Genomic DNA, 14,904 nt, shown 5'->3' with positions numbered 1-14,904 from the left:
ATTCTTGGAAAGCTCATCAGTCATTCTCTTAAGCGCACAGTTTATCTGCTCTTTTGTTTAACTCTGGACAAGCTTGTTCACTTTAATTGGAAGACACAATGGCAATGCAGCCTGCTGCCACAAAACACCTGTGTACTTCTAATTGCCTCAGTATCTCTTTTTCTCCTCACATTGGGTAACTTAGCAATGCTCAGCAGACTTACCAAATGGAAGCAGGGATCAGAGAGAAGGTGATTTGGTGACTCATGCTTTGATCTAGTGAAGTTGTACATAAAAAAGTTGTTTTTAATGATATACTCTAAAAATATTTGGAACACTGGAGGCTTATTAGAGATTGCATTTATATATCACATTGTCATCTTTGAGAAATTTCATCTAAATTCACACTAATAAATAGCTATTCAAATGAAAGTACTATTTCTATGTATGTAAAATTGGCACTAGTGCGTGCACTGCAATCTACCTCAGACACTTAATGAGGTAATTGACCTCACTGAACGCAACCTACCAGATTCCTCGTTCTTCTTTGCCAGTAGTTTCCCTACATTCACCTAAACAGGAAGGCAAGGCTAATGTCACATGCAGAAAAAGTGTGTTCAAGCCTAGACTGGATCCATAATCCTCTGATTCAGAATGAGAGATTACCAAATGAGCCAAGCTAACAGGTGCAAAGGAATTTGTAGAAAAATTTCCATCAAAAATTTCTACAAATCTTTTGTAAATCAAATCTACCTTTTGAAGACCATTACAAAATAGCAGTTAAATCAGTAGAAGTCAACAGTGCATGTATCAATAAGTAATCCACGTAGTGTATCTGTGCAGTACCTCTGCATACTTTGACATCGAGCTGGCTTCCACGGCATAGACCTTCCTAGCTCCCGCTTGAACTGCAAAGAATGAAAGAATTCCGGAGCCACAACCAACATCAAGAACAACCTTTAAACAGAAAGAAAGTCAGAACCCATTTTTTTCTGATCATGCTAAAGTTTAGTCATAGTAAATGTGCAGAGTAAGTTCCAAGCACCCTTTATGCAAGTTAATGCAATGTGAAAAGTCCTTCAGTGGCAGGCAAATGGGCACACAACTCTCTCCAATCCAGAGTTTTGAGCTCAGCCAATAACCAGCAAATCCCAAGATAAAACACAAACAGACATACACATTTATCAATGCGGATTACACTTAGGGAGAGCCTTATTGTGCCACTATATGACTTAGATAGAATTTACGAATTCGAATTAAAATAGTGTACTTTTATCAATGTTAATAGATGGCATGAATAAACCTGTACATGAAGGAACAGTTGCCTGAAAATTCATCCTGGTCAGTAGCATCGAACATACACACAGAGGGAGCTGTGTTTCTATTCCTAAAAGTCCAGTCCATTAAGCTCAACAGAATCATTTTCAGCAGTGTCAAGTTCTTGGTTGGGATAATGGATAAAAGAGAATCTCCAAAATTTATTGGTTATCCAAGTGATTTTGTTTCTTCCATTTCCACCACATCTAATCTTTTTCTTGTCTCATTGTCACCCTCCTTACTTTGCACTTCACCTCTTTTCTCAAATAATCCCTCATACAATCTAATCCATTGCAGGCATTACTTTTGTTCTCTCCTCCCCTTACACCTTTCTTTGCAAATTTGTTTATATTTAGCATTGACGAAAAGTCATTGTCTTTGTTCCTAACTCCTGTAACCATGTCCCAACATTTAAAGATTTTCTGCTTCTATTGCTGAAGTATTATATGCTTTTTCAGGTTTGACTGGCAGAATAGGATCATCTGCTTTAGGTAGTGGGGTGGGTGAAAAAATGGTTCTACATCCAAGGCCTGGAAATTCTATCACATAATGGTACGATTGTGAGCTCTATTGGAAAACCACTGGCTGAAATGGATAGGTACCTAATTTATGTTCCATAATGGTTGCCAAATTGCTCCCAGATCATCCATGCAAACTTGTGGAAGTCCCAGAACTTATGCATTTGAGCCCACAGCCGTACCAGGCATAGTTCGATGGCACTTCCTCAAAATTCCTCCATAATAAGTTAATTGTGCAGACTATTTGTACAAAAGCTGGCCTTCTAAATGAATACAAGAACTGCCTCAGCAACACTTATGGGAGGACGTGTTTGATTGGATCTGAGGATGTGGAGTTTAGCACTTGGAATCACCAACAATAGTTCCTCTAAGTTCTGTACTTACCCATTTTCAGGATACCCAACCCCTATCGCTGTACCTGGCTCAATCACCAGTCCAAATTCGACCACTAACTAATTGCAGCTGCAGCACTACTCCAATAGCTGATTGCACTGCCAACCCAACTATCAAATGATCTTCCATGCCACAAAAGCATCGCTCCTCGTTCCTTCCACAAAGTCCACGAGCAACTCAAGTTTGCCTGCTTACTCTACAAACCAAGCAAATGTGGTCTTTGTGTGCACTGAGTGTACAAGATCCGTTCAATGCCCATGAAGACTTGGACCCTCCATTTATGAAATTTCTTAACATTTTATTTATCTTTTTGCAGTATTTTAAGTGTTAAAATTAGTTTACTGACTCCTCAATTTTGAGAGTTCAACATGCACATTAAGATCTCAGTCAACCTGAATGTTTATGACCAGCATTTCAAATGGTGTGAATTATTGTATTTAAGACTATTAGACTACAACAAGAGTCTTAGAATAAAGATTTTAAAATAAAAAGCATAATTACCTGAAGCAACAAATTTGCAGAGTTGAGCTTTCGTGGAGACTGGATGCTCATTTGCTATTGTACTTGATCACAATTTGAAAGTAAAGTTAGGATTGGGAAAATTGAGGGGTTAAATGTTATCAGATAGTAATGAAGAGGTTAAGTCTTGTCCTACTCCACCCAACTCCATCTTTTGAACACTCACCTTATCCTTAAAATCAACATGATTCTGGAGTATTGCTCTTTGATAAGTGGCAGTTCTTATATAATCCTGCATCATGTTCTGCTGTTGTGATAAGCTGCCATAAAACTGAATGGAAAACAAAAAAAATGCAATTTTAGTCAAGAGCTGATAAATCCAGTAAAGTATTTTTAAAAACCATAGGATTGTTACTCAGCAAACAGTGGAGTAACCTGGTCACTGTTGATAAGTCAACTGTTTTCACCTAGTGTTGACATTCTGACTGGTTGCATCACCGCCTGGTATGGAGGCTCCAATGTGCAGGATTGAAAGAGGCTGCGGAGGATTGTAGATTGCGGAAGGCAGCGCCTCAAGAAGGCAGCACCCATCATTAAGGAACTTGAGCATCCAGAACATGCCCTCTTCTTGTTACTACCATTGGGGAGGAGGTACAGGAGCCTGAAGACCCACACTCAACGATTTAGGAACAGCTTCTGCCATCAGATTTCTGAACAGTCCATAAACCCAATGAACACTACCTTGTTATTCCTCTTTTGCACTGTTTATTTATTTATTTTTTGGTAACATAGTAACTTATGTCTTGCACTCTACTGCTGCCGCAAAACAACAAATTTCACGACATATGTCAGTGATAATAAACCTGATTCTGTTAATGGATACAGATGCCAAGGATAGCGATCAAACTCTGAGCACATCATAAAACAAGGCAACTCCCTATTATACAGCAGCAAAACGCTTGATCTGTGTGGGAATATTGCTGAGAAAGAAGAGACGTACATTTTCAATTTCTGGAGAGATACTTTTTTTTCTTGGGAAAGTGCTGAGAACGAGGATAATTCGAGCATCAAAAAACATTCAACACTGAATACAGCAATCTTTTCCAGTAAAAGTCTACCAAATTGGCTTCCATATCACACCCATAGATGACCACAACAATTTAAATAGTTTAACTTTCTGGAAAACAAGTGCTTAACATTTTACTGCTTTTGGCTTTCAATCTCCCCAAGGAATTTAAAAGAAATATTTGTAATTTTCCCCTCAATCCCTCAAGGATTATATCCTGCAGTAAAGATGCTTCCTTCAGTGGAAGACAGCAAAAAGAGAATGTAGGATAAATTTCTCCAGGGAGAAAAATGTAATTTAGCTGTAGTTAGATATTGGAGTCACATCAAGAAGTTTCTCATAATGGTGCAAATGTTATAATTAGACCTAAGAATAGGCAACATGGCTCTGATTAAATAAAAACAGGAAACATTGGAAATACTCAACAGGCCAGGTGGGAAGAGAAACCGTTAACATTTCAGACCCTACCTCAGAATAGAAACTTTGTTTCTTGTTCCCCAGATGCTACCTAACCTAAGGAACATTTACAGCATTTCTCACGAAATGTATTTTTACTTGGGCATTATGAACAGGGTACAATATGTATAAAATCATAAATTTACAAAACTCATTTTTGTGCCAAACCTATGCAGTTGAAATGTGCAGCTTTAAGTTGGATTTATACTCTGTTTTTAAGGGCAACTCAAAAGGCCGTGGCTTTGGTCATCCAGATCCTAACCTCTTTCTTACTCAAATCTCCGTGCTTCTCATGGCAACCAGAGGGTATAATCAGAAGGCAGAAAAGCTAAAACATAGACACAAATTCTAAAAGAACTCGGTCGGTCAAGCAGCATCTGTGGAAAGAGAAACCAATTAACGTTTTGGGTCAGGGACCCTTCCTGTTTTGTTTCAGCTTCCAGCATCTGCAGTTTTATTTGTTTTTTGTTATGGGAGAAAACCTAAGCTGGAACTAGAAGATAGCACTTCTGGTGAAGAGTATATAGAAAGGCAAAGAGAAAGGAGAAGACAATATGCAGGGCAACAGCAGTGGCAAGGATAAGCAGAAAGCATCAGGGAGGAGCAGAGTGTATAAAGGTAGAGTATACCAGCAAATAGCCAGAGTAAGTAAAATAGTTAAAATTAATGACTCATTTTCTGAATGCATGCCACATTCATATCTAGATGGCACAAATCTTATCAGTTGCAAGGCAATCAATGTTGGAACTGAATATTCAGGGAGTTTTGCCAATTTGGAAGGAAAAACAGAAAGAAATAGAAGGTTGGGTAGTTCTGTTATTAAAGGATAAGATTACTGCAGTCTGAGAAATTATATTGGCTCACAGGCTTAAGATATAGCATCTGTTTGGGTGGAGATCAGAAATAGCATGGTAAGAAGTCACTGGTGGAAGTAGTATACAGGCATTCTAACATAATGGAGACTCATAAGAAAGGGACTGTAATAGTGATGGATGATTTTAATCATTATATCTATTGGACAAACATAAGTGGCAAGGGTAGCCTTGAGGACAAGTTCATGGAAATTGGGAATGGTTCTTAGAACAACGTGTTGAGGAATTAACAAGGGAACAGGCTATTTTAGATCTGGTATTGTGTAATAAGGAAAAATTAATGATCTCATGGTAAAGGATCCCCCCTGGAAAGAGTGACCAAGAGAAGCACAGAGATTTGAGCAGGGAAGAGATTAGGATCTGGATGACCAAAGCCACAGCCTTTCGAGTTGCCCTCAAAAACAGAGTATAAATCCAATTTAAAGCTGCACATTTCAACCACATAGATTTGGCACAAAAATGGGTTTTGTAAATTTTGCACATTGTACCCTGTTCATAAAATACATTTCATGGGTCTAAAACTAGTGCTCTCAACTTAAATACAAAGAATTGACTGGCATGAGGGCAGAGTTGGCTAAACTGGACATGGAAAATACATTGAAGAGTAGAACAGAAAATCAGCAGTGAAAGATATTTAAGGAGATATTTCATGAATTTCAGCAAAGGTATGTTCTGGTGAGGAAGAAAGGTTCTACGAGAAGGATGCACCATCCGTGACTAACTCAGGAAATTAAGGATGATATCAAATTAAAAAGGACAGAGGATTTTGCAAGGATTAGTAATAGGCCAGAGGACTGGGAATTTCTTTTCAGAAATCAAAAGGATGACTAAAAAAGAGAGAAGATAGAGTATGAGTGTAAAGAAGCAAATGACATAAGACATCCAGCAATAGCTTTTAGACTGAGTGAGTGATAGATAGAGTGTGTGATTGGGGAAAAAACCCAGCAAATGAAGTTTAACGTGGGAAAGTGTGAAGTCATGCATTTCGGTAGGAGGAATTAAAAGGCAGATTATTATCTAAATGGAGGGAAACTGCGTAATGAGTGAAGTTCAGAGGGATCTAGATATTCTAGTGCATGAATCACAAAAAGTTAGAAGGCAGATCCAACAAGTAGCTAAGAAGGCAAAATGCCTTTTGGTCTTTCTTGTGAAGGGGTTGGAGTTTACAACAGGGAGGTTTTGTTACAATTGTACAGGCTGTTGACGAGGCCACACCCGAAACACTGTGCACAATGTTGATCCCCTTACCCAAAAAAGGACATACTACTATTGGGGCCAGTCCAAAGGAGATTCACCAGGCTAATTCCTGGGATGAGAGGATTGTTCTATCAAGAGAAGCTAAGTAGATTGGATCTGTAATCCTTGGGCTTCAGAAGAGTGAGGGGTGACCTTATTTAACATATAAAGTCCTAAGGAGATGTGCTAGGGTCGATATTAAGATGTTTTCACTTGTGGGAGAGTCACAAAAAAAGGGGGCATAGCTACAAAATAAGGGGCCGGTATTTAAAACCGAGGTGCTAAGAAATCTCTTTTCTCAGAGGGTAGTGAATCTCTGAAATTCTCTGACCCAGAGCATGGTGGAGGCCAGATCATTAGAAATACTTAAGATGGAGATCGATAAATATTTGAAAGATTGATTGAGGAATTCAGGGTTGTGGGGAACTAGCATATAAGAGGAGTGGAGGCCAGCACGTAACGGCCATGATCATATTTAGTGGCGGGGCAGGCTTGAGGGGCCAGGTGGCCTTCTCCTGCAATTATTTTCTTGTTAGGAATACAGAAAGTCAGTTATCTTAACATCTGTCATTGGGAAAATGCTGAAATCCATTACTGAGGTAAATAGCAGGATATTTAGAAAATTATAAAAACACCACACTGAGTTAACATGGTTTTACAAAGGGAAATTGTGTTTGATAAATTTGCAGAGATCTTTAAAGAGGTAACGAACAGGATATGAAAATCAAAAAAGACATTCTCTTCCCATATTTGCAGCCTGATCTACTGAGCTTCCAGCATTTTCTGTCTTTATTTAAAACGAAGCAGGGTATTTGGATTCCTGAAATCATTGATAAAGTGTCACAAAAAGGGTTACTTCATTAGAGTGTGTAGAGTTGGGAATAATACATTGGCATGGATAGAAGATCGTTTTCTGTTTGCTAGCCAGTCGGGATAAATGGATCATTTTCAGATTGATAATCAGTGGAGTGCCACTGGAGCCAGTGTTGTGGAGAGGAGGTTTCCACTTGTGGAAGAATCTAGAGCTCACGGTCATTGTTTCAAAATAAGAGATTGTCTATTTAAGACAGAGATGAAGCCACGTTTGTTCTCTCAGGGGGTTGTGAGTTTTTGAATTCTCTTCCTCAAATATTCAAAGATTCTGTTTCCTTTGTCCCTTATGAGCCAAAGGAAGATAGATACATGCTAAGTGTGTGAAAAGGGAATACCGATAGACAGGAATGGCAGAACTGATTTGAGGGGACAAGGGACCCACCCTCGCTCCTAAATTATAAATTCTAACTGTGTCAGCGTTCTTGCCTCATCCTCTTTTCTTTAAGGTTTTGAACTAATGTAATGCATATAAAGTATTACTGCCTAGAAACTGGACACATTTGCACAAATTACGCATATAAAAAAATAGGTGTCATGAAAGCATTCTACACATGCGTTGAAGTGTTTGCAAGCTTTCTCTGTTGAACTATCACCCATCAGGAAATTGGACTGGTCATCTCCTGTTACAATTTAATCCTGGGCAGGTGTGAATGCCTTGCTGTAATTCATGCAGGTGATACCATTAGCAATGTGCAAGGTGGCCTAATACAAAAGTAATGAATTATCCTTGACATCATTTTCATCTGTTATAAATCACCACAACCTCTGCCCCTCACACAGTCATTCCAATATGCTACAAATCTCCTTGCTGGCAGTTGACATAGCTTGAAGAAACTGTGTGCTTAACCTTTCATTTCCTTTATTGACACCCACAATAGATTATAACAATTGCTGCAATGTGATCAACTCACTCCACGTGTTTGCAGACCTCCATCTGGGTGGCTATGGTGTTATCTCCCTCCAGGATTTCACCCTCCACTATTATTTTCCTTCATTTCCATCACAAAGTCCTTAATCATGCAAGTTGGGTTTCAGCATCATTAAAGAGGGAAGATTATAATAACAATCTTTTTAAAAGATATCCTAATTCCACAATTCTTTCGCTGACACTTGGATCTGGTGTCGGGGCAAAACATGGCTCATTTAGCACACCAAAAGTGAGTGAAATCGAATTTATGGACATATGTTTTCCAATGCTTTCCTTGAATCACAGATTGAGTGTTTCAATCATTGACAAGGAATGAGCAATGATCAAGCTGACTGGTTCCCACCTGGAAGTACTGTGTTGCAGACGCATCTTCTGTTCGTTGGCTGAATGCTGAGGGAGCTTTATTGGAGCTTCTAAAGGTCTTTAAAGAATTGTAAAAGGTAAAGAACTCTGAAAACAAAGGAATAAACATGTCTGTGAAAATACTTTAAACCATTCTATAGAAAGAGAATAGATAAAAAGTTCATAGCTACCGACACACTGCATTCTTTGAAACACTCTCCTGACAGCACTACATGGTACAATGTGACCCAAGCATTATTGGTGATTCTGATCCAGGTTGAATCATGGACCGATCTTGACATTTACATTATTACTGTGAAACCTCATTTATAAGCAATTGTGATGTGATTCAAATGAAGAAAACTACTGAGCTGGTCCTCATAAGTTTGCAGTAATTTACTTATACTGCTGAAGTTATGTCTGAAATGGCAAATATTCGATAGAAATGGACATAAATGGACAAACTGGATAATTCCGGGTGTCAAGAATTGGAAGTGTTCATTGCACTTGCCAGAGCTGCAGAGATAAGAATTAGCATTCAATAGAATGTGAACATTTAAAATCTGCATCACATTATGATAATATTTTGGAAGAAAACTAATTAAGTATTTGATAAGAAACCATGCAAAACTGAAGGGAATAGACAACAAAAGCAGACTGGAGTACATATATTCTACCAAGAAGCACAAATAATAATATGATGTAGATTCAGTGATTTGGCAAAATTTCTCTCAACAATTTAGCGAGGATAATGAGATCATGCAGAAATTACTTAAAGCAGTACACCATCGTTCCTGATCAAAAAAATATAAATAATTCACCAACAAACAGCAATTGTAGGTTTTGTGTCTGTGCTGGACTGAAATCTGGACTCAGTGATATTGCAATAGTGACCAACCCACCGCACTGCCTCAGGGAGAGCTGTTGGCCACCGCTTCAGGAATGTTCCCATTTTTCTCTCCTGGCCATAAATCTGATGAGATTCTATGTCTTTGGACAGTTGGTCATGATTTGTCCATTTATATCAAGGAGGGAACCATCCAAGAACAACTCTTAAGAGTCTGTATCGCTCAGATTTTCAACTACAAGTTGTTTTGGGTCCCATGATTCCCTAAATTGGCACACCACCAGGATGGAAGATTCTAGATTCAATCCAAACTGAGGATAAAAGAAAGGGCACTGAACAATTCATACAAAATCATCCATTAGAAGTTATATTGGTTCGAGTTATTGCATCACGCCCAGACATCACAGGGAAGACATCCATTATTAACCACTGCTGAAACGAACCACACGAGCTCTCCATCACATACTCACCATTAAGTGAGGTAAACTGAAGTAACACACTACTGCATCCGACTGTAATGAGGAAGGCCTGTTTTCCCACCCGACAGCTTTCCGTCTCCCGGTTTATGGAACATTTGAACACACAAACACCATTTCCTGAAAGAAAGAAAGTTTATATCAGAACACCAGCATCAGTTCTCATTGGAATCCAGTTGTCTGTTGAAGTTCTTACTAATGCATAATCTCAACTACAGTGTGAGCTACTTTCTTTGCCTTTTCACAGCCAGCTCCAGTGTATAAATGATCTCTTTGCCGACACTGGTATTTGTGCTTCTGTAATTGCTTTCTTGTGTAATTCTGACTACATGGCCGATTTGGGATATTTATTTCCACGCATGGATTAGCATATTGCCACTCTGCTGATGTAGCTGCAGAGTCAAAACAACGTTTGCAATTGCAGAAAAAAAACTTCCCTGTGAGGTTGAGTGAGCAGTTTCAATTTAGTTACAAAACACATAATCCAGAAATTACTGCAGTAAAGATAAGCCCCAGAGGCAGCTCAATAGAAGCCTTTGAGATTATGAAATGGTAGATGAAAAAGAAAATGTTTCCTCCAAGGGAAATCAAATATAGAGGCCATAAATACAGAACAGTCACTTGAAAATCCAATAAAGGATTCAGGAGAAACTTATTTACCCAGTATAGTTAGACAGTGGAATTCACTACCACAAAATAAGTGAAAAAAACTAGTTTAGTCAGACAGCATAAATATGTCTAAGAAGCACCCAGATTAACATATGAGGAAGAAAGGAAAAGAAGATTATGTTGAACGTATCAGATAAAGAGCAATGTATCATGCACATGCCACAACAGGTACCAGAATGGTTTGTTCCTGCATTGTACAGTCAACGTAGCTCGATAACAGTATACCTAATTCTCACCAATGGCACAGATGAACAAGAACAGGCACAAATCTGGTTTTGTTAATACAGAAGGGTCCCCCAGCTATCTGCCACAGGGAAAGTCATCACCAAGGTCCTACTTAATCACCTCCAGTGGCCAAAGAACTACTCCTTGAAGCACAGTAAGGATCCTATTCCTCAAGAGGTACAATGACATGATTTTCATTGCTCACAGCTCCCAAAAAAAAACTGCAAGGAGCAGCATTAACATGGTCTTTCTCAATCTTACAAAAGCCTCTAACTTTATCAATTGAGGGAGACTGAAGAATCTTTCTCAAATTTGCCTGCTATAAAACACTTTTCTCCATTTTACTTCTGCAATGTGATAGCATGCAAGTCCTGATCTGAACTAGGAGTCTACCGTACACCCAATCCCATGCAGAATGGGGACAAGCAAGGCGTGTCATCGCTCCAACTCACTACTTAACCTTTCTCATCGCAATATTATGCCTTACGGCCAACAAGCTTCCTGATGGAATGAAGCTAATCTGTCAAATAAATGGAACAATGTTCAAGTTACATCCACGTAAAAATAAAGCTCACTCCAAGCTCCATCAGCAAGCTGAAGTATACAAATGGTGCATGCATACCCAGACAAAACCCACACAGTCACAGAGAAAACATGCAAACTTCAAACAAACAGCACCTGAGGTCAGTTTCCAACCCAGATTCCTGGCAACAGCACCATCCGCTGCACCACTGTGCTGCCTACTTTTTGTTAAGAAAGGATGCTAATTTGTGGGATGCAGTTCAGAGAAAGTTTACCAGAATAATACCTTGAAGCAGGCTGTTTTTCTTATGAGGAAAGGTTTGACAGACTAGGCTTATAGTCCAGTGGAGTTTAGAAGCTTGAAGAATTTGATTGATACATGCAAGATCCTGAAGGTTATAGAGTCATAGGGCTATACAGCATGGAAATAGGCCTTATGGCCCAACTCATTCATGCTGACCAAGTTGCCTAACTGTCCTAGTTGTCCTATTTGCCTGTGTTTGGCCCTTATCTCTCTGAACCTTTCCTATCCATGCGACTGTCCAAATGCCTTTTAATGTGTCATAATTGTACCCATCTCTATCACTTCCTCTGGCAGCTCCTTCCATATACCCACCACCTTCTGTGTAAAAACGTTGCCCCTCAGGTCCCTTTTAAATCTTTCTCCTCTCACTTTAAACCTATGCCCTCTAGTTTTGTCTTGCAGCCTTTCTTAAATAAAGGCACAACACTGGCCACCCTCCAGTCTTCTGGCATCTCACCCGTGGCTATAGACGTTTTTGAGAGGTGTTTGTTTTCTCTTGTGAGAGAATCCAGAACTAGGAGTCACTGTTCAAAATGAGGGAATACCATTTAAGAGATCTCAGTCAAGCTTTAATTAAAGATGGTCAGCCTGGCTTTGTTAAGGTGAAACTGTATCGAGTGTATAGAGGTGAAGAAGTTTATTGATGAGAGCAATGCAGCTGTTTGGATTCCAGCAAAGTCTTTGACAAGATCACACATGGCACACTGGTCCAAAAGGATACAAGGCAAGCTATCAAATTTCACCCAAAATTGGTCTGGTAATGGGCGGCAGAGAGTGATGGAGGAAGACTGTTTATATAATTGTAAACCACAGTGTACCACAGGAATTGGCCACTTATACAATAACAGTTTAGATGTGAATGTAGGAGGTATGATTAGTAAGTTTGCAGACGACACAAAAATTGGTGATGCCATGAGGAGGTTAATTTTAGCTACAGGTCAATACTGAAGAGTTGGTCATTTGGGCAAAGTACTGGTAGATGGAACTTAATCTCCATAAGTGTGAGGCGATGCATTTCAGGAGGACTAATAAAGCTAGGAGATGCAGAGTGAACAGTAGGGCCCTAAGGTGAATTGAGGAACAGAGGGACCTTGGTGAATAAATCCAAGGATCCCTGAAGGTGACAGCACAGGTAGATAAATGGTTAAGAAGGTACATGGAATACTTTCTTTCATAGAATACAAGAGCAGGGAAGTTAAGGTACAACTATATAAAACATTGATTAAGCCACAACTGGAGCATTGAGTGCAGATCCGGTCACCATCCTATAGGAAGGACGTGATTGCACTTGAAAGGGTGCAGAGGAGACTCACCTGGATGTCGCCTGGGATGGAACATTTTGGTTATGAGGAGAGACTGGATTCTCTTTCCTTGGAGCAAAGGAGGCTGAGGGGGCATCTAATAGAGGTAATCAAAGTTAGGAGGGGCATAGATTGGAGAAACTTTTCCCTTAAACAGAGGTGTATAAAGTCAGAGGGCATAGGCTTAAGATAAGGGCAGGAGGCTTAGAGGGATCCGAGGAAGAAAATTTTCACCCAGAAAGTGGTTGTTATCTGGAACTCATTGCCTGAGGGGCTGGTGGGGACAGGTATTCTGATAATATTTAAGTATCAAGACAAACACTTGAATCACAGGCCAAATATTGGAAAATGGGATTGGTATGGGTGGATAGTTGGTGGTCAGCATGAACGTGGTGGACCTAAGGGCCTGTTTTTGTGTTGTATGACTGTACAAGTCTGGCGGGGGCTGTGACGCAGACCAATCTATATAAAATCCAGCTCATTGTCATCAACTGAATAAACTCAAAGATCATTGCAACATCCAATGAAAGAGGTGCTGCTCCACTGTGATAGCTGTTAAGTTACCATTACAGTAATGTAGTGAACTTTGTTTAAGACATTCCATATTTCAAAATTCCACTTCAGGAGCACTCTGATACCTTTCAAATGTATTCCAAAATAATTTGTCAGAGCTCGTATTCAAACTAAGCGAGCACTTGTGACAGGCATATTTCCCTTCTGAGGTCAGCCTTTCTTCTATGGAGTTCCACCGCTCTTTGGTTTCTGTCCAACAGAGAGGGAGTGCAAATTCTGGACCACTTCAGGGAATCAAAAGCCAAGCTTGTGGGAGAAAATGTTACCCTTTCCTACCATGATGGATAAATACAGAACTCCTGCCAATAATCTTATCCTACTGTGGGGGAAAAAAGTGATAAATTAGGGAGATTATCCACCCAGGTTTCAATGAAACATCGTTTTGATTACACTCAGACTCCACAGTTACCCTTGGATGTATTGTTCTGACCAAATGAAGCAAATCTAACATCCATGCAAAATACAGCATCCATTACAATTGGAGTTAGGATCGTCTCAGTTTAATTCTAATGACAGAAATATAATGCATTTTGTTTTACAAAAAATGATGAAAAAATCTTTATATTTTTAATATCTATCTCTGTGAATTTTGCAACACATTGTACCGTCACTTGTTAAACCACAAGTACATTCAGGGACTCAATATTTTCATCAAAAATTTTGGTGCGAAAGTTAACATGCTTTTTAAGCAGACTTTGCTGATGAAATTACCAAAGACATGAATAAGAAATAATGTATTAAATAAATTTACACTTTTTTAAATTCATCTTCCTTTTAATCCTTAGCAATTTGTTTTTTGTTCTTATCCTTCCACTGAAGTTCTTGATCATTCTATTGTGAGATTTAACAATGTTAAACTTAATGTTCAATTGCATTGTCATTTTGCACAGAAAAATACTGGGAACTGGGGAAGTCACTGATAATTACAGCCAAGTTACACATTCTCAGGATTTGCAGATACAGACCGTCCCTGGGTAATGAATGGGTTCCGTTTTTACAGACGTCCACAAGTTGATTCTGTCCATAAGGCAGAAAATACACAGAAGTCACTCCATATGGTAACCATGCCTCCGTGGTACTGTAATGAATGACATTAAAAGCACATAAGACTGATGAGAAAGAACAGTTACTAAAAGCGGAGAAAGAGAGGAAACTAGTTCCGCTGTTGGTAGGAACAAACATATGTCAGATTGCTTGTTCATATGCAGGGGTGTGCATAAGTCAGGCATTTATAACCTGGGCTTGGCCTTTATATACTGCTGCTTCCTGACGTTCTTGCCCATAAAACCACATTACAGTCCAATGTACAATGGAAAAACAGAGCGGAGGATCGGGCAGCATGAATTTTGACTCCAAGCATTTTGAAAATGTAAATGGCCGGGACTTTGGTTTAGAGGCCCAGAAAGACCTCGTGAATAAGTAGTTTGGTGTGCTTGGCTTGAGAATTTTAAAATTCTGGTGAATGTTAAAGCTTTCTATACTCCTTCCATGCTAATAGAAGGAAATGATAATTTTGCAACAGAAACAAAAAACAAATGAGTGAGACCC

The 14,904-nt window shown here is 39.2% G+C and overlaps 1 protein-coding gene across 2 annotated transcripts in view; it reads right to left on the bottom strand.

Moving 5' to 3' along the window:
- Positions 1–14,904, bottom strand: part of carm1l (coactivator-associated arginine methyltransferase 1, like) — a 55,976-nt gene that overhangs the window by 29,779 nt on the left and 11,293 nt on the right. For both annotated transcript variants that reach the window (XM_052019513.1, XM_052019514.1), the window contains exons 2-5: positions 9,757–9,882; positions 8,441–8,547; positions 2,893–2,997; positions 826–936 (exon numbers count right to left, since the gene is read on the bottom strand). In XM_052019513.1, the coding sequence (XP_051875473.1) occupies positions 826–936; positions 2,893–2,997; positions 8,441–8,547; positions 9,757–9,882 (449 nt within the window). The remainder of the gene's footprint in view (positions 1–825; positions 937–2,892; positions 2,998–8,440; positions 8,548–9,756; positions 9,883–14,904) is intronic.

This window comes from Pristis pectinata, chromosome 7 (assembly GCF_009764475.1).
Source record: "Pristis pectinata isolate sPriPec2 chromosome 7, sPriPec2.1.pri, whole genome shotgun sequence".
Lineage (NCBI taxonomy): Eukaryota > Metazoa > Chordata > Chondrichthyes > Rhinopristiformes > Pristidae > Pristis > Pristis pectinata.
Note: the sequence above shows the minus strand (reverse complement) of the source record. Positions and strands in the feature narration are given on the sequence as shown.